At 39.6% G+C, this 27,892-nt stretch overlaps 1 protein-coding gene across 3 annotated transcripts in view; it reads right to left on the reverse strand.

The window, feature by feature from the left end:
• Positions 1 to 27,892, reverse strand: part of CEP135 (centrosomal protein 135) — a 103,068-nt gene that overhangs the window by 12,426 nt on the left and 62,750 nt on the right. For all 3 annotated transcript variants that reach the window (XR_014711434.1, XM_084627093.1, XM_084627092.1), the window contains 8 exons: positions 25,230 to 25,345; positions 24,999 to 25,153; positions 24,507 to 24,562; positions 14,321 to 14,489; positions 11,943 to 12,053; positions 5,659 to 5,844; positions 2,765 to 2,974; positions 1,673 to 1,875 (listed from right to left, as the gene is read on the reverse strand). Coding sequence is in view for 2 of the 3 variants with exons in the window: in XM_084627093.1 (XP_084483219.1) it covers positions 1,673 to 1,875; positions 2,765 to 2,974; positions 5,659 to 5,844; positions 11,943 to 12,053; positions 14,321 to 14,489; positions 24,507 to 24,562; positions 24,999 to 25,153; positions 25,230 to 25,345 (1,206 nt within the window). In the remaining variant the exon portion in view is untranslated. The remainder of the gene's footprint in view (positions 1 to 1,672; positions 1,876 to 2,764; positions 2,975 to 5,658; positions 5,845 to 11,942; positions 12,054 to 14,320; positions 14,490 to 24,506; positions 24,563 to 24,998; positions 25,154 to 25,229; positions 25,346 to 27,892) is intronic.

Here is a 27,892-nt window from a genome sequence, read left to right on the forward strand (position 1 = left end):
TTGGCTGAACAAGAAGTAGGACTGAGTGGACTTGTAGGCTCTAAAGTTTTACATTGTTTTGTTCTTGAGTGCGGTCATGTAACAACAACAAAAATCTATATTTGTAAGTTACACTTTCACAACAAAAAGACTGCACTACAGTATTTGTATGAGGTGAATTGAAAAATACCATTTCTTTTGTTTGTGATTTTTACAGTGCAAATATTTGTAAGCAAAAATAATATACACTTTGATTTCATTTATAACACAGAATACAATATATATGAAAATGTAGAAAAACATCCAAATATTTAATAAAATTTCAATTGGTATTCTATTATTTAACAGTGCAATTAAAACTGCGATTAATCGTGATTAATTTTTTTGAGTTAATCGCATGAGTTAACTGCGATTAATCGATAGCCCTAGTATTTTTCCCTAACTTCATTTCTTGAAACAGATCATAGAATCATAGAATATCAGGGTTGGAAGGGACCCCAGAAGGTCATCTAGTCCAACCCCCTGCTCGAAGCAGGACCAATTCCCAGTTAAATCATCCCAGCCAGGGCTTTGTCAAGCCTGACCTTAAAAACCTCTAAGGAAGGAGATTCTACCACCTCCCTAGGTAACGCATTCCAGTGTTTCACCACCCTCTTAGTGAAAAAGTTTTTCCTAATATCCAATCTAAACCTCCCCCACTGCAACTTGAGACCATTACTCCTCGTTCTGTCATCTGCTACCATTGAGAACAGTCTAGAGCCATCCTCTTTGGAACCCCCTTTCAGGTAGTTGAAAGCAGCTATCAAATCCCCCCTCATTCTTCTCTTCTGCAGGCTAAACAATCCCAGCTCCCTCAGCCTCTCCTCATAACTCATGTGTTCCAGACCCCTAATCATTTTTGTTGCCCTTCGCTGGACTCTCTCCAATTTATCCACATCCTTCTTGAAGTGTGGGGCCCAAAACTGGACACAGTACTCCAGATGAGGCCTCACTAATGTCGAATAGAGGGGAACGATCACGTCCCTCGATCTGCTCGCTATGCCCCTACTTATACATCCCAAAATGCCATTGGCCTTCTTGGCAACAAGGGCACACTGCTGACTCATATCCAGCTTCTCGTCCACTGTCACCCCTAGGTCCTTTTCCGCAGAACTGCTGCCTAGCCATTCGGTCCCTAATCTGTAGCTGTGCATTGGGTTCTTCCGTCCTAAGTGCAGGACCCTGCACTTATCCTTATTGAACCTCATCAGATTTCTTTTGGCCCAATCCTCCAATTTGTCTAGGTCCTTCTGTATCCTATCCCTCCCCTCCAGCGTATCTACCACTCCTCCCAGTTTAGTATCATCCGCAAATTTGCTGAGAGTGCAATCCACACCATTGTTTATCAAGGTTATCAAGATAAACCTAATCTGACTGAGAAAGTTTCTTTCCTGTAGCTGAAATGCTTCTTATAATAGTAACTGAGAGGATGGAAGCCCACGTCAAGAGTCCTTGAGAGTATGGGGCTCTTATGGAAGATTTGAACACACAAACAATGATTCTCTCAGAAACAATCTTTTGACCAAGCGTGGGGGGTTTGATTATGTAAATAAATTGTTTTATACAGTTTAAAGATTTTTCACAATCAAAATACAAATAAAATAAAAAATGAAAAAATATTGGAAGAAATGTAGTTGTCTGTTTTAGAACTTACAGTTTGCTCTCTGCAAGTGTTAGTTTGTCTTTAAGTAATTGAATTTCTGAATCTTTCTCATGGGATTTTAAATGATTCTGAAACTCTTTGTCTCTGCTAGTAGCCAGCAGCGTTTCAAGATTCTGAATAGTAAGTCGTTCGCTGGACAATTGCTTTTTTAAAAGCTCTGCTTCAGACTTTATATCTTCTAATTCAGCCAGAACCTATGGTATAAAACAATTACTACAGTAAATTTGTTACTAGCCTTACATTTAATGTTCACTATTTATGTAGTATTTTACAAAACAGATACACATAGATACGTGTGTGTACAGTTCTCATATTCTCTCTGAAAAAGACTAATTTACAGTTTATAAAAAATTTTTAACAGACAAGAAATTATATTAAAATGGGAGTTAAAATTAAAAATACATATCAATTTTAATGTAAGGGTTTAGAAAAAACACATTACAGGAATGTTTTCATAATCCCTACAATAAGCCTTAGGGACCCAGGAAATTCAGAATTAAGATTAAATGTATAAGAAATCTAAATGGTTAAGATGGAAACATTCAGTTAAGGCACCCAAACAATCTTGTGCCTTGTAGTGACAATACAAAAAGGAATAAATCTGGACCCACAAACATTAAAATGCCTTAACCATAAGGGTATGTTCAACACATGATTATTTTAAACTTAATCTTAACTCTGCTAGTGTCACCATTTTTAACCTGAGGGTTTTTTATTTGTCATGTAACTTCAGAATTAGATACATTATATTAATTATTAAAATTAGTCACTTTAATAGACATAAAAACAAACCATCATGATCTAAATAAAATGTATAGTAGGTTAATACTCAGTAGAAAATTTAAAGATTGTACAATATATCAAGAATTAGTGGACTAACACGCATCTGTTTGTTATATGCATGCGTGCGTGCGCACACACACACTTATTTCCTATTCTAAAGGAGCCCCAGTGAAGCATATGTGCATGTCAGAAATGATTACTAGTAGGGGGCGGGAAAAAAGAATTAGAGCTCCCCCAAGTAAGGAAATCAAATTGTGTATCTGTGCTATAACAAGAGCTATATTAGTCGTTGCTTCTTACCCTTTCATAATCCAGGTTTTTGGATGTTAGCTGGCGTGAAAAATGTTCTTTGCTAGACTCAAGTTTCATGCACAGTTCCCTCACAGAAGCCAGGTCAGCTAATACAGAAGACTTTTCTTCTTGTTCGTATTTGAGATCCTCTTCCAATCTGGACATATTTTTTGTAATTGAAGAGAGCTGAGATTCATATGCTTGGTGTGCACTGATATGCTAAATGAAAACGGACAACAGTTAAGAGGTCATGATTTTTTTTCCCCAGTGTTAAAAGTTGCATAACAAAGTTACATACATTTAAGTATCTTTTCCCCGAGCTCTAAACTGAACTTTAGACTACCTTACTTTTTTTTTTTCTTCTAAATCATGGTTTAAAAAAACCAACAACCCTAAAAACCAGGTTTCTCAGAAACTTTTGCAACCATCTGAAGGACTACACAGATATTAAACAAAATGCAGAAGTAGACTATATTGGTGTTTCAGAAGAAAATTAAAACTTAAAAATTGAAGACTGAACTCCATCTTTTACTCAACTGCCAATCTTGAACTTATCACTCTTGTCAATGAATTAAGAATGTCAGACAGAAACGAGGCCTGTCTCTGCTTGGCTGTTAAAATCTTTTTGATCTTCAGAAAGACTGTTTCTTCAAATATGAAATCCTCATTTGATATAACTGGAATAACCTAATATGCTGTTATAAGAATCAAATGTTTGAACTAATACTTAACTCTGAAAAATATCACAAGAACATTTTGTCCCATGTAGTGAAATGGAATTATTGGAAGATATAGTGGCAATATTTATTCACATCTACTGAGATCATGCAATATCTAGCTCCTCCATCTTGAAGTCTTCATATAAGCTCTACCAAACAGTTCCTCCACAGGAATGTAAACCTGCTCTACTTAACAACAGTTACTCCAAAGGGCAAGATTTTTCACTACGCCATGCAGACATTAATGGCAGAGTTCTACCAGTTACCCATAGAACTCCAAAAACGCAATGGAGTTTCCTGGGAATAACTGAGGGTAGAATTTTTGCTGAAGGAAAAATTGCTATGCAGTTCCTTTACTGTTTTTCCTTTCAACTATTTATAGAAGTCCAGGCACCAGAGCTACAAGTATTTTATGGCTTAGCTGTGGCTGGCCCTAAGCTCTGTGTAAGGTGCAGCAATCTGTAGTGCTTTCCAAGGAGTAGACCAGTAAGTACAGTAACTCCTCACTTAACGTCCTAGTTATGTTCTTGAAAAACGCAACTTTAAGTGAAACAATGTTAAGCAAATCCAATTTCCCCAAAAGAATTAATGTAAATAGTGCGGGTTAGGTTCCAGGGAATTTTTTTCTGCCAGACAAAAGACATTATATACATATACAGTATAAGTTTTAAATAATTTTAAACAATTGAATACTGATGATTGTGAAGCTTGGTTGAGGCAGGGACATAGTGGGGTTGTGGCATGGGGGCTTCCCCTGCTCCGCCTGCTGGGCATTCCAGCCACGGAGCACTGGGCTGGCGGAGGGGGGGAGCCAAACAACATTATAAGGGAATGTTGCAAGACTTTAAAGGAGTATGTTCTCTAATAGGTCAGCGACCTAATAACGGAACAACGTTAACTGGGACGACTTTAAGTGAGGAGTTACTGTCAGTGGTGACTAAGTGCCACAGTCTGCCTTTCCTACTCCAGAGGGGTGCAGATGTACCCTGGGCCAGAGTTATACCTGTTGCAGCAAATGCCCTCAGGCATACCAGCACAGCTGCACTGGCTGGTACATTAGGTGACTGGAGCCAAGGTTTCACCCATTCCCAAACCTTCCCATCCATATACACTGGGTAGGTGGGGTGAGTGGTGTGAGTAACCTCAGAAAAAGAACAGAGGAAACAAAATGCTACAGACATTTCACCATCAACTAATCACAATTAACCATCAAGGATCTTTCAAATACTTCAAAAAATAGATACACATTGTAGTCTTACTGTTCTTAGTATTGTAGATTTAATAGAATAATCTTGTACATTTGTTTTCTAAAGAACTATGTTTTCTGCTTCCAAAATTGCTGTTCCTATTCAGCCATATCCTGTTGCTGTTTACATGCAAGTATACTTCAGTGCTCTATTTCATATGAAATAGTGGTTGTCCATGCTGCCTTACAACTGCTCAGCTACAAAATCAAACTCTGATTCAGAGGACAAAGGTATTGCCTCATTCAAAACCTCAATCTATTCACTAGATTCCACATCAACTCCAGTCCCTAACCACAACACAAAAACTTCTTCAACTTCTCTGATTTATGTAAAATAAATGGTAATTTCAGACAGGGTCCATTGAGTATGTTCAGAGATTTAAGTAACAATAGTATAGCATTACAGTGTGCTAATACTGGTTTGCATTTCTCTGCAGCATCTTGCACAAAGGGGGCATTGATCTTTGACTTTGGCTACTAGGTACTACTAAGATATCAACACCACCACCACTACTGCCTCTATGATTATCACATGGAGCCTTTCAGTCAAGGAACTCAATGCACTGTGAACAAATAATTAATCACGCCCTTGTGAAATACTGCAGGCAAATATCACACCTATTTTATGGACAGGTAACCTAAAAGGCTCTTACATACAGGCAAACAATCTTTTTTCCCCCCTAACCACTGAAAATCTATCGCTATGGCATCAGCAGTGAGTTAAGCAGAAGAAAAATGATACTACTCTAGCCAGAATTGCAGTTACCATTTCAAATATTCTGTGTCTGCCTTCAAAACATTCAAGGATAGAAGTTAATTTCCATGCAAGCATAGAAAATGTTCCTTATCTTTTATTTAAAAACAAACAAAAAAAGCAATTAAGTATAAACTGTTTTCCTTGATAGGATTCAATTTTATTGGGGAGTATTGGTTATTACCTCTTGAATTTCTTTTTCTAAAAGTTCCACTCTCTCTCGAAGATGTCTTCTATCGGTATCTACAGAGAGGAGTTCAAGACGTATTGAGCTGCTTTCTCCCTCAGCTTGATGGGCCTTGACTTCCCAGTCCTCAGCTTGGCTGTGGAGTGTTCGGAACTTCTCTAACAAATCTTGATTTTCTTGTTCCTAGTTGAAATAAAATTAATCACTCTATAATAAACTGTGTGTCACCACAACAAGTGCCTTGTACCTTCCAGTCATTTAACATTCTTTGTGTCTGGAAGTCGCTTCTGTTACACTACTTCAGAGGAAGGGAGTGGCCTTCGCCATATCCCTAACCCAGTAGGCGTTCATCTTTCTCTCTCCCTGGACAGAGTACATAGCTTTATTCCTTTTGCAAGTGCCAAGCAGCAAATGTATCGCAGATACAGCAGCCCAACTCAGTTTATATTAGAAGTGGGATTTTTAAGCAATTAACAGAATAGACACTTGTTTGATGATACAAACCTGTCAAGGACACCACAAAAATACATTAACAGTATTTTTTACCTCATATTTTACCTCTTAAGGTAGGAATTTCTTGCCATTCTCAATATCAAAGCTATGTTGCTATTATCATTTCTACCAAAGCTGCAGTGTATCTGGCAAAGATATCCCTAAAAGACCATCAGCCCGGCCTATTAGCTCATTTTATTAGCTCTTCTAGCTTTAAAGTTTTCAGTCACTACAATAAATACTCAAATTTGGATTACTTTATCCTTCTCTCAGTACTCTGTTCTTTTTTTTTTTTCATCTAAGGGTGCTATCAAAAAGGATCATATTTCTTTCCAATCACCAAGGTCTCTAACAACTTCTTCCTAGCTACATCTCTGGGTTTGTATCCATATTTTTTCTTTGACCTTTCAGCTACTTCAACCACATCCTGCTTATTAAAATTTTATCCTCCCTTGCTTTTCATGACTCTGTTCTCTCCTGATTCCACTCCTACCTCTCTAATCATTCCTTTGGCATCTCTTTCAGCAAATACTCTTCTCTTCTCTTGATGGAAGTTCTATAGAGCTCCATCTTTGGAGCTTCTTCCATTACACTTTCTTGATACTACTATTTTGTATTACAACAGTGCCTAAAGGTTCCAGTCAGGACTGAGGCCCCCTTGTGGTAGGCACAGTACAAGTATATATTTCACATAAAAAATCCCTACTTTTAACAAATATTCTTAAGGTTTCAAAGTCCAACATCCAAAAGTCAGGAAATGCTAGAATTAAGGTTGCCTGTGCAACCTTATTCAGCAGCCTTGTGTGTATGCATTTGACATAAAACAGCCTCTGACTATATAATCGCATACAGTTTTTTTCTCCATAGGAAACCTGCCTCATTCAATCCACAAAATGGATGGTGCTTAGTGAGCAGCTATTCAACATTTTGTTTTATCCAGATTGGTCAATACACTCATGCCTTGTTTATTAGGCACTATTTGAAAACTATTATGAAGACAGGATTATTAATTTCTCCTCAGGCATTTCTATGGCACTTATTACTAGAGTATCTAAATACTTGGCAAAATTAATTTATTTTCACAACATACCTGTGAGATAACGGGGTGGTATAATCCATTTTACAGATGGGGAGCTGAATAACAGAGATTAAGTTCAAAAGTGTCCAGTAATTTTGGGTGCCCAATTTGAGATGACTAGGACCTGATTTTTCAGAGAATTTAGTATTATATAGAACTTTGTGTTCAAAGCACAGCGCCTATTGGTTTCAGTTGCAGCTGTGAGTGCTCAGCATTTCTGCTTTTGAGTGCTTGACTAACATGTGGTTTCTTTAATTTAGGGTGTTGTGACAGTCTGTACCCTATGTTCACCCTTTTACAAGACCATGTTAAATTTTGTACAAAGCATATTGTGTAAGGTATCATTTGAAAACTCATTATTTGCTGTATTGTCCTTGTAAAATGTGTGCGGCAGGATAGTGAGTTTGTGTGTGTGGTTTTTGGAGCGGGGTGAGGGGGTGAGAGAACCTGAATTTGTGCAGGAAATGGCCCACCTTGATTATCATGCACATTGTGAAGAGAGTGGTCACTTTGGATGGGCTATTACCAGCAGGAGAGTGAGGTTGTTTGTGGGGGGGCGGAGGGTGAGAAAACCTGGATTTGTGCTGGAAATGGCCCAACTTGATGATCACTTTAGATAAGCTATTACCAGCAGGACAGTGGGGTGGGAGGAGGTATTGTTTCATGATCTCTGTGTGTATATAATGTCTGCTGCAGTTTCCACGGTATGCATCCGATGAAGTGAGCTGTAGCTCATGAAAGCTCATGCTCAAATAAATTGGTTAATCTCTAAGGTGCCACAAGTACTCCTTTTCTTTTTGCGGCAACACTGTATGTAAAGATATGAGACTCCATTGTATAATATTATCAAGACATGTTCAAACATGTTCTGGTGGGCAGTCACAACAAAGTTCCCCAGAGAAAAAGGCTAGCCAATGCCCTGAGCTAGGTGTCAACGAGATCAAATTTTGACCACCACCTGAATAAGTGGCCAATCTTCAGCAGGAGAGTGGATGTGGGCAAAAGATCTACATTTTGACAAAGAAGCAGCTTAAGGTTCCTGGCAACACCAAATTTCTGTCTTCTGACTATCAGCAAGAGATGATTGTTGTGCAAGAGAAAGGGTTATGAGGGGAGAGGACAGATGCCCCAAATCTTCTCTCCCTTTCTCTCTACCAACAGCATCAACAACACTTGAAGAAAAGATGCCGCACTGGATCGGGGGGAGATCCTGACTGAAGGATTCAGACAGAAAAACTGTTGAAACTTGTATTTCCTTGTAATCAATTCTGACTTATATGCCTCATTACTCTTAGTGACTTAAAAATCTATCTTTCTATAGCTGATACATTTGTTTTATTGTTTTATCTAAACTAAAGTATTTGGATTCAAATGTTTGAGAGACTCCATTTGGGATAACAAGATTTGTACATAGCATTTTCTATTAATAAATGACAGGCTTTGTATGAGCTTGTATTGTCCAGGAGGGCTCTGGGCAGTACAAGATGCACATTTCTGGGGGAAAGTACAGGAACAGATCTCACTTTTCCCTGTTTGTTGAAGTAAAGGACCATCGTCATATTTTCCAACATTATGAGGACATAGTAACACTGGATAAATGGGAGAAAGGCTTTGAAAGTGTCTTGGACTGCCTGTAATCCCAGAACACTGATGTGCATCCTGGCCTCTCAGGGTGTCCAAGTGCCCTGTGCTGTGTGGCAATCCATGTGGGTTCTCCATCCTAAGAGGGAAGCATCTATAAGATTGTCCTGTATGGTGAAGGGGAAAAGGAAACGAATACCCAAAAATACTTGGTGGCAATTTTCCCACCATAGTACAGATGATGTTAGTTTGTAGAAACTGTTACCATGGTGTTCACAGACTCTCTGCTTGTTGAGTACGCTTGAAGTCATGCTTGCAGGCAACAAAGGTGGAGTCTGGCGAATGGCACGATGTAAGTTCATGAAGTCATATGTTCCAGGTGAGAGAGAAATTCTGATTGGTGTTCAAGGGTTGTTCATGACCTGATCTATGAAATCGTTCCCTGCTTGGAATCTGTCCATCAGCAGATAAGCTCTTACCATGACTGAATTTATGGATGCTCTGATGAAGTCTATAGTTTGTGCTGGAGTGAAAGCAGAACCAGGTTTATGCTGACCCGTAGGGAAGACAGGAACTGAAGCATTGAAGAAGTTGACTCATAGGCTTCTTGACTTATATGGGCAATGAGAAGCCAGTCACTGAGATTGGGAAAATGGTGAAACCACACCTGACATGGGCTGCTACTACCATAAAGACTTGGTAAAGACCCTGGAGTGGTTGCAAGGCCAAAAGGGAGCACTCTGTATTGCAAGCAATTAGGGCCTACTATGAATCTGAGAAAATGTCTCTGAGCGGGGTGAGCATACACATGAAAGTATGTGGCCTTCACATCAAAAGCTGTAAATTAAGTTCCTTTTCTAGGTATGGAATTATAGATGCTAGTGTGAACATGCAAAATTTCAGTTTGCGAATAGAGTGGTTGAGATGGCGGAAATCGAGAATGGGTCTCCAGCCACCGTTTTTTGTTATTGGTGTGTTCTTTCGGTTTTTTTTTTTGTTTTGTTTTTTTTTAAGTATTAGAAGGAATGATGAGTAAAACCGCTTTCCTTGATGCTGAAGAGGTACCTGATCTATTGCTCCTTACCGTAGGAGGGATTCAACTTTCTGTTTGAGAATCTCCTCATGAGAATGGCCCATGAAATGGGCAAAGATAGGAGTTTTGGAGGGGATAGGTAAGTAAGTTTGATCGCATAACCAGAATGGATGATGTCTATTACCCACTTGTCTGCTATTATTTCACTCCAGTTGTGGGAAAACAGTGCCATTAAGAAAGGTCAAAGTGTGGCCATGGAGTCCCCCAATAGTATGGGGTACAATTGGTTCCGAGACAGGTGCTGAGGTGGAGGTTGGTTCCATACAGATCCTAGTTTCTTGTCTAAGAAGGTATCTTTCAGAGAAGGAGACACAGGTTCTTCTGGTGGTTCAGTGTCTCCTGAGAAAGAAAAGACCAATTCTGTGTCTACTGGCAGTAAAGTTATGTTGGAAGTAAACAATGGTTGGAAGATGCAAAGGGAGACAGAATCCTTCCATAACTTGCATATACTGGTGGAGTCAGGACCTGATAGAAATGGTCCTGAGAATCAGAGAGCGCAAAAATGTCATCAGGTATAGAGTAAGTCTCCACTCTCCCAGGAATGCGAGGGGTCCTGTTCACTCAAACTGATGGACCTGGAGCAGTTTGTACCATTGTTTGGTGAAGCAGTGCTGGTACCATTAGTGGCTGAGGTTCCTGATGGTTGCCTTTTGCTGGTACCATTGGTTCCTGGTGTTTAAGTTTAGTTGCTATTGGAGGTACTGTTGCCACTGTAGTGTGGTCTGCTACAGACAGAGCTCTGGATTTGTGAGCTTTCTTGTGACAACCCTGAGACTTAGGATATTCCAAGTCCTTTTGGGCTAAGCAAGACGACTTACTTGACTTAGGGAGGCTCTATCTGACTTCTTTGAAATGGGCTCAGAGGAGGATTTGCTCTAGTGTTTAAGAGAATGCTCCTTGTATTCCCAACAAGACCCTAACAAGTGATCTGTGGAAGTAGATTCCCTCACTCCTAAGTCAGGCCAATATACAGGAGACGGTCCCCTGACTGGAGCCTCATGGCCAACTGCAGCCTCATGGCTTTCTCCATAAGGTGCTTCTTAAGATGAAGTTCCCACCTCTTTGGGGGAAGAGCAGCAGATTCTGCACTTTGCCATGATGTGAGCTTCCCATAGGCTGTACAGGCAGTGTTGATCGTTTCTACAGACCAAGAAGGAGTGCAGGAAAGTAGTATAGATTTTGAAGCCCGGAGTTCTGGGCGTAGTCCAGTACTGGTAATGAGATATGGGGAGGGAGAGTTCCCCAGGATGGGGAATATAACTAACTAATAAACTTAGCTAAATACTATAGAGTAAAACTCTAAACCATTTACAGACTGAAGAATAAAGAGGGAAAGAGAAAGTTCTGGACAGTGGAGAATCCAACCTAAGCCAAGCAGTGATAAGAAGGAATGGGAGAGGCAATTGGTCTGTTCCGTCCATTATCTCCTTGGCTGGAGGCATGAGGAGAGCAAGGGCACATGTGCAGACTAATGGACCCTGCTTTCAAAAATTCTCTGACTCCGGGCCATGGAGAGCACACATACCCACGGTGGAATACACAGAGACCACCACTCGAGGAACATCACTGTATTTTGATTCTAATAATTTCCGAAGCAGAATTTTTTTACTTTGCAAATTTGGAAATATTTTTTCATTGATTTGTGTGTACAGTGAAAATGACATTTAGAGATAAAAATCTAATCCTTCCAAGCCTGATTAAAAATGATCATTAGATCTTGCTTTGTTCCTCATAGCAAGGAAGTAATGCTAGAAATATATCACTATCTATGCTGTAAAACATCCAACCAACCAAACGTGAGGATGCTTCTCCTCACCATTGCTGACAATGTAACTATTATCAATGAAGTCTGCCAGACTGTCTTAAAGCCTGTAATCTAACAGGGTTTTCCATACATACATTACTAGTTTTAAAATAAACTGAAACATTTACATCTACAAATCTTAATTTTATTGTAGGCTAATTAAAACATGTCATAATTGAAACAACTTTTATTAAAAACACACAAATGCCAATTTACAGACTTTATTTCCTCACCTTCGAAGCCATTAAGCTTTCAAATCTGGAGACTTCAGTTATGTAATTATGAACTCTAGTCTTCATTTCTTCTTTTTCACGTACTGCTTCTTCTAGTTCAGTAGTGACTGTCTAAAGACATTACATGAAAACTGAATAGTTTATTAAAATAAAATATACTAAAGTACGCATGCCTGTGAAGTGCCCTATATTTTTCTTTATTCTGCTCTGGAGTTGTTCATTCAGTAAATCCGATTTCCATACACCACCCTGTTAAATTCTACATTGATCAGGACATGGAGGTGAATAAACAACAGAGAATGGATTTTAATTGGCAGGCCACAACTTTATTTAACAAAACACTTGGGAAATGGTGTTATGCCCCCGTTTTCACATACCACTTATTTCACTGGATTCAATTTGGAAGAGTTTAAACAGGCAAGGGCGGAGGGGATAAGAGCCAACCAGCTAGCCCATTCTTACATCCCCAGCCAATCTAAAGGCAGTTTGCCCCTGGGGAGAAGGAGGACAGCCCCCACCCTGTGAACATCCATTAAAGTTCTTTCAAGATCCCTCCCCTTTTGACTATAGGGGAGTGGCATTTTCCCTACTTTCTCAGTTGAGTAATCTGAAGCAGAGAGGGAGGAGTGACCTAAGCAACAGACTCTTATTGTTACTTTCACAAGGTCTCCGTTTACACAGTTTTCAAATTAATGCTCATGACTCAAAAATCAGAAGATTAACAAAGTGGCTGAAACTTAGACTGAACCACAACCAGAAAGAATTTTTTGTGAAGCGTCTAAATTAGCATTTGTTATTGTGCTGGTTAATTCAAACTAACTAGGAATCAATTAACTGGAGTTACAACACAACCAAAAGCTTTAGTCAGATAATTTGAGTTCTATTAATATATCCTATGACCCAATGTTTTGCAAGTTAAAAAAAACAAAAACAAAAATTTGTTTAGAACTTTTTTTTATACTTCAGTAATCCATATCCAGATTTATTTTACAATTAAAAATAATGTTTTTCTTAATGGAGAATGAAGCATTCACAAGGTTTAAAAAAAATCTTAATGGTTTTGAAAAGAACTTTTTGAGCAAACTCAAACACTATGCCATAGAATCATAGAATATCAGGGTTGGAAGGAACCTCAGGAGATCATGTAGTCCAACTCCCTGCTCAAAGCAGGACCAATCCCCAATTTTTGCCCCAGATCCCTAAATGGCCCCCTCAAGGATTGAACTCACAACCCTGGGTTTAGCAGGCCAATGCTCAAACCACTGAGCTAACCCTCCCCCCATCTTTCTTACTGATTTAATTATGACCATCATATTTATGCTTGATGCCTGATGCTTGAACCCCAGGATGCACAAAATTTGAAAGACACTGATGCACCAAAAGGTCAGTCAAACCTGATGAGTTCCTTAAACTGTCTCCATTTTACATGTAGACAGGTGGATTAACATTCTTCTTTAATTCACAAGACCACCTTCTGAAGTGTAATTATTACATGGCATGTCTTAAAAGCCAATGGTGCATTAAGAAAATAAGCATATTCTCAAAGTGTTAGAAGTTAATTCAGTGTGGGTCCTCTGATGGACACAATCAGTCCAACAAGATGGGTTTTCATCTACAGTGCATTTGAAGAGGTACAAGTAACAAATAAAAACTTAAATTTCAGCCTAAAAATACATTTTCAAAGAGCTAGGATTGCCTGAGACAGAAAGAGTTTAGAATGGAAAGTCCATCTCTATTTTAACTATAATGTTTCACGTATGACAATGGTGTAATAAAATAATAATAATGTGCATGCTGAAAGCTCACTGCTATACATGTTGGCCTTTTTCTACACACATTGAAGGACACTGCCATGTGATAAGGGGTTTATTCCTATCAAAGGTGTGGGGAAAATTATGCATGTAAATGCCGCACATGTCAATGGGAGAACAAACCTTTTGGTACTTGAGAGGAGAATATAAGAATTGAATGCATTTTGATTCCACAGGTGACCAAATAAATGAACAAGTTCTTACATTTGCAGATATTTAAATTCAGCCTAAATATGTTCATTTCAACTCAACTGTTCTTAATATTCTAGTATTAACAAGAATGCAGAACAGCAAAATATTCAAAATGCATAATAGACTATAGCAGTTTTGGATTTAGTAATACATGCAGACAAAATACAAGTAATCTCTGATGCAGAGATGGTATTATCCTAAAAATAAAAAAAAATACAAGTAATCTCTGATGCAGAGATGGTATTATCCTAAAAAAGTGAATGGGGGGTCGGGGGGGGGGGGCAGGGCTTGAGCTGCTCGGGGCCCTAAGCAATTGCTTACGCCTAACACCAGCTCTGCTTTGGTGTACTTCATTATCAGGCACTACTTTCATACCTGGTTTTCTCTGGTCATTATCGCTAGATCATCTTGTAATCTTCTGTTTTCCTTCAGAGCCATTTCCTTCACTCTTCCTGTTTCTGCAAGCTCTACCTGAGATGCATCAAGCTGGCGACGGAGACTAGCTATCTCCCGATCTCTGTTACTCAGCGCCTCCTTTAGTTGGCTATCAAATGGGTGATTTTGAAAACCTTAAATAAAATTTCCCTTCTTGCATTATAGCATATACTGCTTCAAAATGTTAGATAAGCTCTGAATATACAAAAGCTTTAGGAACAACTTACTAATTTATTTATTGTTCGGAAGGTAACTATAAACCAGTGATATTCAGACCTCAGTAGTTCAAGAGCCAAATTAGCAATCAACATTACACAAAAGAGCCATGGTAGTGTGAATTTATTGTTTCATTTACTACTTATATATAATATAAAATAATATATTATTCTCACAGCAAAATCACTGACCAAATATTCTACAATTGGTTTATAACATAGTAAAAGGTTTCAGAGCGGCAGCCATGTTAGTCTGTATCCGCAAAAAGAACAGCGGTACTTGTGGCACCTTAGAGACTAACAAATTTATTAGAGCATAAGCTTTCGTGAGCTACAGCTCACTTCATCGGATGCATAGAATGGATTCCATTCTAATAAATTTGTTAGTCTCTAACATAGTAAAAGCATCTTGACTGGTTAATAATGAACTCGCACAGTGTTTTAATATCATGTGCTGCAAAGAGCCACAGGAGACACATTAAAGAGCCACCTGTGGCTCCCAAACCTCAGTCTGAGTATCACTGTTATAAACAAATTACCACTACATGGATCTTGTGCCCCCATGTGTGATGGATTAAAATTTGCATAGCTCAGAGTAAATTGTCGAACTGCCTACCAGCATAAAGTGCTTAACTGCTTGTTGTGGCTTGGGCAAGTCATCACTGAAGCATGTAGAACTGTTGACGATTGGGCGAAACGTAATTAAAACTGGTGGGTGTAACTGCCGTCCTTCATGTAAGATGGCTGTAAGTAGATCTGGACAGGAATTTTCTAACAGTTTTTCCACTGGAAAATACTGATTCATCTACCCAAAACTTCTCCTTTGAAAGCGGTGGTTTCAACAAAAAAAAACTTCTGTCAAGAAGGGTTCTCAGGACCAGGATGGAATTCCTGCTCAAAACCAGAGAAAGAGAGAGACTTCCACATGGTCCTCACCTAGGCTGCTGGTGGCATAAGCTAAGAAGATGCAAGTCATTGAATTAGGCACGATGGGGACTTGAACCTAGGTTTCCCACATCCCACTTGAGTGTCCTAATAATTCTCCTGTGAGTCTCTCTCTCTCTCCTGTTGGAGTGGTTCAACTTTGTATAAATAATTAAATATTTATTGGGTTAGAAAAAGAAAGATTGACTATAGCCCAGTGATCCGGGCACTTATCTGGTATGTGGGAGACGCAGGTTAAAGTCTCTGGTCCAATGAATATTTATTTATTTATACAAAGTGGAATGGCTCAACAGAAGAGACAGACTCATCTGGAACAGCCAATAATCTGGTAGTTAGGGCACTCACCTGAGATATGGAAGACCTAAGTTCAAGTCCCTGCTCTGCCTGGTTCTCCCATGTCTCTACATCCCAGGTGAGTGACAAAATCACCAAACTATGGGGGACAAAGAGGGGAAATGGATTTCAATTTTTTTTGAAGGGTCAGTTTCATCCCACTATGGAATAGGAAATTTTTCAAAATTGCTGAACTTCTTAGGAAAATTGTTTCCTATTCAGCAATAGCACAAGAAACAGTTAAGTTCCTTTGTAAAACAATAACAGCTCCCATCCCAAACACAGGCATGGCACTGCCCAAAACAAAGGCATACTTAAGGGCATTCAGGAATTTAAATTAAGTGAGTGGAGGGGGCTAGGCTGGGTATTGTTTCTAATAGAAGTTATGTGCATGTATGCGAGAGAGAAGCGGAGAATTGCTCCAATCCCTCAGACAGAAACAAACACCTATAGGATCTCTATCAAGCATTCTTAAAACTACAATACCCATCTGGTGAAGTTAAGAAACAGACTGACAGAGCCAGAAGGGTACCCAGAAGTCACCTACTACAAGACAGGCCCCACAAAGAAAATAACAGAACGCCACTAGCTGTCAACTTCAGCCCCCAACTAAAACCTCTCCAGTGCATCATCAAGGATCTACAACCTATCCTAAAGGATGATTCCCTTACTCTCACAGATCTTGGGAGACAGGCCAGTCCTCGCTTACAGACAGCCGCCCAACCTCAAGCAAATACTCACCAGCAACTACACATCACACAACAAAAACACTAACTCAGGAACCAAACCCTGCAACAAACCTCGGTGCCAACTCTGTCCACATATCTATTCAAGGGACACCATCATAGGACCTAACCACATCGCCACACTATCAGGGGCTTGTTCATCTGCACATCTACAAATGTGATATATGCCATCATGTGCCAGCAATGCCCCTCTGCGATGTACATTGGCCAAACCGGACAGTCTCTATGCAAAAGAATAAATGGACACAAATCTGACTTCAGGAATTGTAACATTAAAAAACCAGTTGGAGAACACTTCAACCTCCCTGGTCACTCAATAACAGACTTAAAAGTGGCAATTCTTCAACAAAAAAACTTCAAAAACAGACTCCAAAGTGAAACTGCAGAACTGGAATTAATTTGCAAACTGGACACCATCAAATTAGGCCTGAATAAAGACTGGGAGTGGATGGGTCATTACAAAATCTAATTTTACCATAATAATTTCCTCCTACTGTTACTCACACCTTCTTGTCAACTGTTTGAAATGGGTTACCCTCATTAACACTACAAAAGTGATTTTTCCTGCCTTGGTATTCTACTGTTAATTGAACTGTCTCATTAGACTGACCCCCCACTTGATGGGCAACTCCCATCTTTACATGTACTGTGTATATATATACACCTGCTACTGTATTTTCCAAATAAATTTGTTAGTCTCTAAGGTGCCACAAGGACTCCTCGTTGTTTTCAAAGAAACGAGAAAAAGCAGGAAGCCAGACACAGCCTGAACAAGCACTGACAGCATAGCTGAAAAAAACCTAGAGAAAGTTTCTGGGCTGAGCGCTGGCTGAAAGGGGCCTGGAGCAGTGAGAAAAAAAACACACTAATCTTTTCTAACTGCTGTTCTTCTCGATGCACTCCACATGTCCATTTCACTCTTGGTGTGAGTGTGTCTTGCACACCATTGTTGGAAAGGTTTCCCTCAGTGTTACCCGTTGGGGCAGCTCAAGTGCCCTCTATTACCGCACGCCACTATGTGCTGATATAAAAGGCCCAGCTGCCTCAGAGCTCTCTCAGAACCTTCTTGCCAAGTGGGCTGTGGAATAGATATGTGCAACACATCTCAAAGGAGAATAGTCACAAAAGGTCAGTAAACCTTTTTTATTTTGAGTGATTGCACATGTGCATTCCATTCTTGGTGACTCACAAACTGTAACGTAGGAGGAAGGATCAGAGTTCATGTACACAGACTGGAGTGCAACTCATCCAAATTTAGCATTTTCTCTGGCATACTGAATAATGGAATAACGGGATGCAAAGACGTGAACTACCGCTCTACAAATGTCCTGGATAGGGACTTGCACAAGGAACACAGTTGAGGCTGCTTACAATTTTGTGGCATGTGCCAATAGTTTGGCAGCCAGGATTACCTGCCAGATCGTAACAAACATGAATGCATGAAGTTATCCAAAATGAAAGTCTCTGGAAAGAGACTGGGAGACTCTTCATTCTGTCTGGTATGACAACGAACAGTTGGGTTGACAAACAAAACTGTTTACTCCTGTCTATGTGGAATGCCAACGTTCTTCTAACATCTCAGGTGTGCAGATGATGTTTCTCTCTATTTTCATGAGATTTTGGGTAAAACATAGGTAAGTAAATTTTCTGATTAATATGAAAATTAGATATCACTTTAAGGACGTAAACAAGATTGTATAAGGCAGTTTGGATGTCAGAGCATCCTGGAAACTGGAATCCCCTCTGCATCCCATCAAAACACCTGTTTAGCATCCCCTGGGGATGTCATGGAGAAAGCATTAATGCAGAAGCAGAAGGAGGGGGAGGTCTACGTATATAACCCCAATTCTTCTTTCTCTGCAGGTCCTGCCAAGGAGCAGCAGCAGAGTAATGGTGGGTCTGCTGTGGGAAGAAGTGCTTTCTGGGTGGGGCTGGAGCATAGAACCCCAGACACTTTAGAGTTGCCCTAAAGTCTTTCAAGCCCTGGAGCTTAGGGTCAGTTTTCCCCAAAAACAGCAAGGATCCTTCAAAGTCTGTTGGACCTCCTATGTAAGCCTTAAGGTTTGCAGCCATGAGCTCTTGCACGTACCCACTGCACAAGCCATGGATCTAGCCGCAAAGTCCACAGCATCCAACACAGCCTGCAGTGAAAAATCTAGCTACAGATTTCCCCTCTTCAGCTAACGAGAACTCTTGCCTAGTGTCCTCTGGCAGCACGTCTCTAACCTTTAAAATGGAGTCCCAAACATTAAAATCATATTGACCCAATAGCGCTTGCTGGTTGGCAATCCTGAGTTGCAATCTCTCAGTTAAATAAACTTTTCTACCAAATAAATCTTTCTTTTTTTTTTGGCATCATTTGATTTGGGGGTCGCCCTTTGTTGTCCTTGCCATTCCCTTTCACTCGTCGCAGACACCACCAGAGCCCAGAGGAATGAGAATATAAGTATTCAGACCCCTGGGAAGGCACATCGTACTTACATTTGGCCCTTCTTGAGGTAGGGGGAAGGGATAAAGGGATCTGCCAGAGAGCCTTAATAGGGTCCATAATTGCCTCGTTAATAGGTAAGGCCACTCTCGAAGGCCCTGCTCTGGCCAAAATATCAACCAGGCAGTGTGAGGATTCTTTAACCTCCTCCATCTGGATCTCCAGGCTTAAGGCCACCCTCTTTAACAACTCTTGGGGGGATCTTATAGTCATCTGGAGGAGGCCCTCTGAGAAGATTACAGGAAAGCAGGAAGAGGTGGACAGCCCAGGCTGAGGCTACTCTTCCTCCACTAGTTTTCCAGCAAGGTCCTCGTGAACCACCTCTTGCTGCTCAGTACCAGGCTCAGGAACAGGCAATAACTGGTGAGTAACTTGCCCCATCCCTCTCCGAGGACACAGAACACGAATGTCTCACGTATTACCTAGAAACTGGAGGAAACTGAACAGATTCCAATAAGGCCAGTGGACTGGTGGTGGGTAATGAATCTGAATACGAGCTTCCATTAAACACTTGAGTAGCTTGAGTGTGGGTCGCTCATGGGCATTGGCCTAGCGCAAGAGAAGCCAGGCTTGAAGCCGAGTGACCAAGGCATTTCTCAGTACCAAGTAACAGAAAAAAAACCCATCTGTGTTCTAAAAAGAACACTTATGTTATCTACACTATTAACTAAGCAAAAACGCTTTAAATCTAGAAAACTAACTATGATTCATTTACAATGAACACACAGATCACTTGCTAAGACAAGACAAGCAATTCTAATGATCATCATGGGCGATAAGAAGGAACTAAAGGAGCTTGGGGGGCGGCTGGGCGCTTTATACCAGTGCACAGTGATGTGCAGCAGCAGACGGTGCTCAAGCTGCCCCGATAGGTACCACTAAGGGAAAAATTTTCAATGACTGAACAGGGAGTACGCACATCAAAAATGGAATACACATGTGCAAATCACTGAAAGAAGCTAAAATAAACTGTCTCCTGTTTGAGTCCTTCTGGGTTCAGGGAAACAGGACTTTGTACATTCTTTGTAAATAAAAAGAATTGCATCAAATTTACCTGACTCCATCATCAATTCCTCCTCCTAATGATAACCACCTGCAGGACCCTGGACTTCAGCTAAGTGCTCAGGTCATAAGGGGCACCAGGGTTTTCAAATGACGAGTTGCTGCCTCTTTCCAGTTCTTTTTAAAAAATTACACACATGCAGACTGGAAATAAGGTGTAATTTTTTTAAGTAGTGAGAGTAATTAATGATTGGAACTATATATGGAATCATGGTGGATTCTCCATCACTAACAATATTTTAATCGAGGTTTGATGTTTTCCTAAAAAGATATGCTCTAGGAAGTATTTTTGGGAAATTCTATGGCCTCTGTTATACAGGAGGTCAGACCAGATGACCATAATGGACTCTTCAGGCTTTGGTATCTATGAGAAAACACACACACAGATCTGAAGATCACAGTGATTGATAATCTGGTAAGCATATATACCCTACCGTCAAGGAACAGGAATTACTCTTATTTATTTGTATTCTGATAGTGGCTACAATAAGTTAGCTACTGCCCACACAGAGGAAGACAATTCCTCTTCCAAACAACTCTCAATCTAAAAAGGCCACAATCAAAGAGTGAAGGACAGGGACAAAACCCACAATAAAAATATACATTATATATTTCTATTGTAACCTATATATACACCTACATAAGCACATACACACATACACATACTTATATATATATAGCTTTTCTCCACAGATGTTTCATATACCAATGCACCAAAACTCCAGTTAAGCTGACCTTCAAATAAAATGTTTAACCTTTAAAAAAAAAATGTCAGCAGTTAACTGAAGAAATGTCTGAAAGGTGACAACTAAAAAAGGATCAGCTGAAGCCTATATCAGAAAAAGAAACAAAGAAGGTAGTTTACTTGTCTTTGGAACTCATCTGTAGGGACCCCTTGATGCCAACTGGCAGAGTGCATAGGGGGCTCATAGGGTTTTACAGTGATTCCCTGGGTCAGATGTATGCACAATAATTCACCGAAGGGAGGCATGTAAGATTTCTAGCAAGAGCCAGTAGCCCACTGGTTGACATAATCATCGTGAAATGTGTGTGCATATAATATTTGAGTTATGCATCTATACAGAAAATTATGGTCTTAAGGTCTTGGAGTTAAGGGAGATCACCAGGAAGTGACATACCTTGGAAAAGTTCCTTTCAGGCAGGAGATAGCAGACACCTATCGCCCTGTCTGGTCATTTGCGTATTTTATGCCTCAGAGTTATGCCTATTTGTGTACTGAGCCACAGGCTAAATCTACAAGACAGGAAGTCTACAAGATGACACAAACAGCAGGGGGTGTCCTGTTTATGAATAAAACAACAGATGGGACTGGTATATCTTCAGGGTGTGGGGAAAGGGCAAAGAAACACAATGAAATCCTTCACCAAGCAGGTAAGCTGACAGTGCATCTGTCTGATGAAAGAAGAGTCATAGCCTAACCTGTCTGTAAAGCGTTGTAGAGTTTGGCTCACCCAAAATCCTTGCAAGACATAAAAGTATCTAGTGAATTAAGTTTAGGATCTAGAATGCATGTTATGATTCTATTTTATATGTAAACAATTGTTTCCAATACTACTACTTGCTATTACTTGAATCTCTATGCTCTGTTAATTAAACTTATACTTGATTTCATTATAAACATACATAAATTCTGTGCGTTAAGCCGAGTGGTGATCTGAGGTAGAACTGGTAACCTGGGGACTACTGTTTCTTTGGAAGCAGCAAATCTGTGAATACTGCAAGTGTCCCATGGATCGGGGTGAGACACTCCAGGATGACACTCAGCGGACTCAAGGATAGGGTATGTCAATCGCTAACCTAGAGGGTGACAGTGGGGCCAGCAAGGCCTAGAGGGGAATGTTTGTGTTGCAAATGGCTGGAGGAGCTGGGGAGCTAACTCATGACAGGCACAAACAAAGCTTCCTCACACTAAAGACAGATGGTTGAGAGGTGCCTCACAACCCTGGGAGCCCCCAGGAATTGTCAGACATATATGCCCTGCTGATTGGGGGAGAGTTGCATGGTTTAAAACAGATCTGTAAAACACTAAGGCACTAGATTCAAAATGGTAATCTCTATGCTATTATATTTTGGAGAAAAACATTTTCTATCTGCATTATTACCAGTTTTATAACATATAAGAGCTATTTTGACATTATTTGAGAAGAACAGACTCAGCAAGAGATTTCCTTAAATATGAGAAGATAACAAAGAAGTGAAGAAAAACACAAGGCAATAAATTCTATTAAAGGTTTCTGACAAACAAAGATTGGCAGCCTTTTAATATTTATTTGGACTTCTATTTTCCAGAGGAGGTTATGAATTGAATTGTTGGTGAATTAGACATAATGATGTAATTACAATAGTTCAATATGATTTACATTGTTCCATATTGTTTTATAGTTTTCAATACTTTATATATTTTATCACAATTGCTTGTGGATTTTGTGGACATTAGTTTAAATATGTAAAACTTTACGGACAACAGAAATAAAGAATGAATTTTGAAAATAATAAATTAAATAGCTCAGTAATTTGATTTGTATGAAATGGGGAACATATAGAGGTATTTGCATACATTAGTAATGATTGTTTATTTAAAAGCACTCTAAAGCTTAGGCATCCAGTAAGGTGCCTCAATTATTTTGCAAGTGTTCCATGTATGCTTAAATAGATAGTCATATCCTCAGGTCTCCCTACTAACTATCTGCTTCCATCTAAGCACACTGTACTCTGCATTCTATCAACTAGATGTGCAGTTGTTATGCTCTAATGCTGCAGTTTTACCTTAAAAAGTGACTTTGTAAAAATGGCCTGATGGCTATCTTGAGTAGTTTTAGATAAAGAGAACGTTTCTAACTGATAGCCCCACAAACCCACCCAGTAGGAGTTCAAACCCAATATAATGAAGATAAAAGTCAAAACAAAACTGAGTTAAGTTATGCTCTCTTTATGGAGTACAGGTTTGTGAAGGTTCAAGTAGAACACAGGAGTTTGTTCAGTGCAATAGATCAACCATACGACTAAACATGAGAAGTTTTATTTATGAAGTAGTAAATACAGTGAATGGGGAATAACAGTTTAAGTTGGATCATTCCTCTCCTATGTATCTTCCGTGGCCTAATGGCTGGCAGACTGATCACTCAAGTGCTAATAAGGCCAACATTATCAGTAAACAACAACAACATTTGATATTTCTATCAGATATGGGCCTGAACTGACCCACATATCAAAATATACTTGATCTATGGGGAAGTTCAGATCTGGTACCAAACTTTGGTACCTCTATAAAGGAACAAACCAAAACCTACATCCAAACATCCCTGTGATTTGGGAAAATCTGGCTCTGGATCCAAGCTTTATGGTTCAGGACTATCACTAATTTCTACAGTAACTTCCATCCAAAAGGATCCCAAATCACTTTACAAACTGTAGATACAGAAATCATTCATCCAACATTGAAATGCAGTCACTACTGGGATAGAACAGATCAACTGTTTAACAGCACACAACACTACATAGCAATTCTATACCAGTAGTAAGGAGGGATATTCAATGTAACTAAAACTGTACAAGTAATTTAGGAAGGCAGAATTAATTACGTCACCAATAATGGAGAGTCTGCAGGCCAAATTATGCCCCCTCGTGATATCTGAACAACACTTACAACTAAGGGGGAATATAGAACAGCACAACCCCATGTTTACAAAGTCACTGTAACTTAGGGCTTGTCTACACCACCACACAGGGTTGATCTAAGATACGCAACTTCAGCTACGTGAAGAGCGTAGTTGAAGTCAACGTACTTAGATCTACTAACCACGGTGTCTTCACTGTGGTAAGTCGACCCCTGACGCCCTCCAGTTGACTCCGCTTGCGCTTCTCATTCTGGTGGAGTACCGGAATCGACGGGAGCGCTCAGCGGTAGATTTATCGCGTCTATACTAGACGCGATAAATCGACCCCCGCTGGATCGATCGCTGTCTGCCGATCCAGCGGGTAGTGTAGACAAGCCCTTAGAAGTGCAAGTTAAGTGCTACTTATAGAAAAATTAAATGCACAGAAGTTTAATTACCCAGATAAACAATTGCTATTGCCACTTTTAATCCTCACCATCCACTAGCCCCACATCTACAGTATTTGAGGGGAAGTGTCTTCTGCAACGAGATTTATTTTTTCCACAATGTAAATCATACTGCCCTGTTTGATACCATATATAATTAAGTATATGTCACCAAAAATACAATAAGAGCCTGGCAGCTAGTGCTTTTATTCTGAAGACGACATTGATCTTAGGAAAATAAAACCAACAGAAAATCATCTCAGTGATTACTTACTTTACGGAAGACTCCAGTTCTGACAGAGTTAGTCTGAAATTAGCAATTGTTTTTTCCTGTGAAATATATATGAAATTTATATTACATATTATGCTGCAAAATACCCAGAATAATTCAAACTGGGCATAATTTACTTTAAAGTAGCATTTATAAAAGCTTTAATTTACTATTCAGCAATAGGTAACTGGGTTTTTTAAATGTTCAAATTTCCAAACTTCTTACAATAAAAATGAAACTTAGGACTAATTTGAAGTTTGTAGAAGAAGGATATCTAGCAGTTATGATAAATGACTGGGAGTCAGTAGATGCAGGTTCTATCACTGGTAGTGCAAGAGCTTAGGCGCCACTTAAATCTTTAAACACAGGGCCTAAGCAATACAAAGGCCTTCTGCATCACAACAAAATCTTGCCCTAATTTTTGTGTACCGCTGTGAGATCCTCAGATGGAAGTTACTAATCAAGTGCAATACACTAAGTAGTTAGTGTACATACCTTGTTAGCTAAGTTGTCATCTAAACATGCAATTCTTTCTGTCTTTTCATCTACAGTTTCCTGAAGACTGTCCTTTTCCTTATCCAGGACACTAATGGTACTTCTGAGCACATTCACGGTCTCATCCTGTGAAGAGCTCTTATGGTTTAACCTATCTGTAAGAGAAGAAATGGGTGTTTTTGTTGGTTTAAATATAGAAAATCAATGCAAAAAAGAAAATGAAGTGATTACCTATTTTCTCCTCTAGCTTTGCAATTTCCTCTTGAGCTGATTGAAGTTCATCCTTTTTAAGAGAGGATTGGTGCTGAAGATCTTCAAGGGACCGATGTAGTTGTTCATTTAATAGCCTGAGAAATCAACAGTCAGTGGAAAACACAAGACTTTAATCTTTCAGATACATTCTTTGATCAAACTATCAAAGAATTAGAGAAACTGAAAGGATTATCTAAGAGCATCGCTTTGTGGGATTGTTTTGATCAGCCAAAGTTATTTTCATCATCTTAATAAACCAGAACAAATGCAAATAATAAAACCAAAATGCCAGTTTTGCAAGAGGAAAAAAATAAGTGGCCTGATTTTGAAAGTAGAGCAGCAACTAGAAATCCCACTGACGTCAACAGGAGCTTTTCTTTATTAAAAAAAAAAATAAGTCTATAGTATTTGTTTTGTAGAAAGACATTGCTGTAAGCCAACATTGAGCAGAACAAAATCTTGATTGATGCAGTAATAACTGACACATTTAAATTTGTACTATAGGCTGAAAGATTTACAATATCCGTATTGATCTTACCCTCTCCATAAAAAGCAGTTATACCATTTTCAGTTATAATTATGCGGAATTTATTAAACAAGAATTTTTCACCTCAATGAGGACTTCTCTCACTGTTTTATTGACAAGCACATTTTACTTTCTGAAGATTTTCAAGAAAATTATCTACCAGTACAGGCATTCTCAAAACTTTACCAGTTTAACAGTGACCTGTATACACATCCCTCTCTGTTTGTACCAAGCAACTCTATGCAACTACAGCACTTGCTTAGATAGAATACTAGTACTGGGGAAGTATTTAGTGATTTTTAACCATTCTGCTTGTGGCACAATCCTGGAGGGTGGCTCCTGTGTCAAGCAGGAGATATCCTCTTCATTTTCATCTGTTTTTAATGGCATCCAGTCTCCTCTTTGCAATGAGGAGCCACAGATATCTGGAGGAGAAATTGAAAGCAAGGCGGTGGGGTCAGCTGTCTGAACCACCACTAAATGCGCTAGGGACCAGTTTCCAAATGGTCATGTTAGTAATACGTCACAGAAGCACGGTACTGACTTTATAGTTAAAAGCTAGATCGAGTGTTCTATTGTAAGTCTTATTTTCATACACTCCTCTGACCTTTTGATCTGAGTGAGCAATTTGTTTAAAATTTCTCTGCGTAATTCTACATGGAATTTTTTTCCCCAGATAATTTCATTTAAAAAAAGATTACATATTTGTTCCGCAACTGTTGTTCTTCAAGATGTGTTGCCTTCCACTTCAGGTGCCTGCATGCCCAGGAACGGGAGCCAGAAAACTTTTTCCCATAGCAGTACTGGTTAAGGCAGCACATGCACCCTCCATATGCTCATGCTGTTAGCCCAGTGTATAAAGGAGTGGAGATGCCTTGATCCCCACTCAGTTCCTCCACACCAGAAGCCAGTGCTTGCTGTGACTCCAGTGTAGGGGGAAGGTGGGAGGAGTATGGAATGGACAAATGCAACACATCTTGAAGAACACAGCAAACAGGTATGTAACCATATTTTCTTTGAGTGCTTGCACATTTCCATTCCACTTCAGGTGACATACAAACAGTCCCAGATGGAGCAGGGAATCAGAGTTTACCTCAACAAAGACTGCAGCACCACTCTCCCAAATATAGCATCATCCCTCAAGGCCTGGGAGAAAGCATAATGAGCAGTGAGCGTATGAACAGATGACAAGTGGCAGCCCTGCAAACACCACTCATGGAAACATAACTCAGGAAAGCAGCTGAATGTGCCTGAGCTTAGAGAGTGCACTAAAGCTCTTTGAGGTAATTAAATGTTGGCAATCTCATAGCACAGACAAATTCAGGAGGAGATCTAGGAAAAGATATTCTGAAATAATGGTTTTTCTTTTCATCCTATCAGCAAAGGATATGAATAACTGAAGAGATGTCCTAAACTCTTTAGTCCCATCCAGGTAGAAAGCCAAAGCCCTGCGAATGTCCAAAGTATAGAGATTTTTCTTATTTTTGTGTGAGGTTTCAGAAAAAATAGTTGGCAAGTATTATAGTCTGATTCAAATAAACATCTGAAACCACTAGTGAGAAATTTGGGATGTGGATACAAACCAACTTTGTCCTAGTAAGATACCGTATAACGAGGGTCAGCCTGAAGTTCTGCAACTCTTCCGGTTGAAGTAATAGCTACCAGGAATGCCACCTTCATCCAGAGATGAGACAATGAGCATGTAGCTATAGGTTTGAAAGAGGGTTCCATTAAAACAGAGAGAACCAAATATAGATCCCAGGGTGGAGCTGGGTCCCTAACAGGTGGGAAAAGCCTGTTCAAACCCTTCAAAAACCTAATAGTCACAGGGCTGGAGAACAGATCTCCCATCTGTAGAAGAGTGAAATGCAGAGATAACAGTCAGATAAACCCTGAGGGAACTGACTGAGACACTTTTTTCCTGTAAGTGAAGAAGGTAATCCAGAATACACTGAATAGGAGCCAGTGATGGAGAGGTATCTTTCTTCTGGGAACACAAAAAACCTCTTTTATTCCATGAGATAAGTGTATCAGGTGGAAGGCTTTCTGCTGTTCAGACAAATGCTCTCCACTGCAGCAGAACAGATAAAATACACCTCATTGCTTGGGTGCTCCA

The sequence above is a fragment of the Lepidochelys olivacea genome, assembly GCF_965140295.1.
Source record: "Lepidochelys olivacea isolate rLepOli2 genome assembly, chromosome: 4".
NCBI classification, from domain to species: domain Eukaryota; kingdom Metazoa; phylum Chordata; order Testudines; family Cheloniidae; genus Lepidochelys; species Lepidochelys olivacea.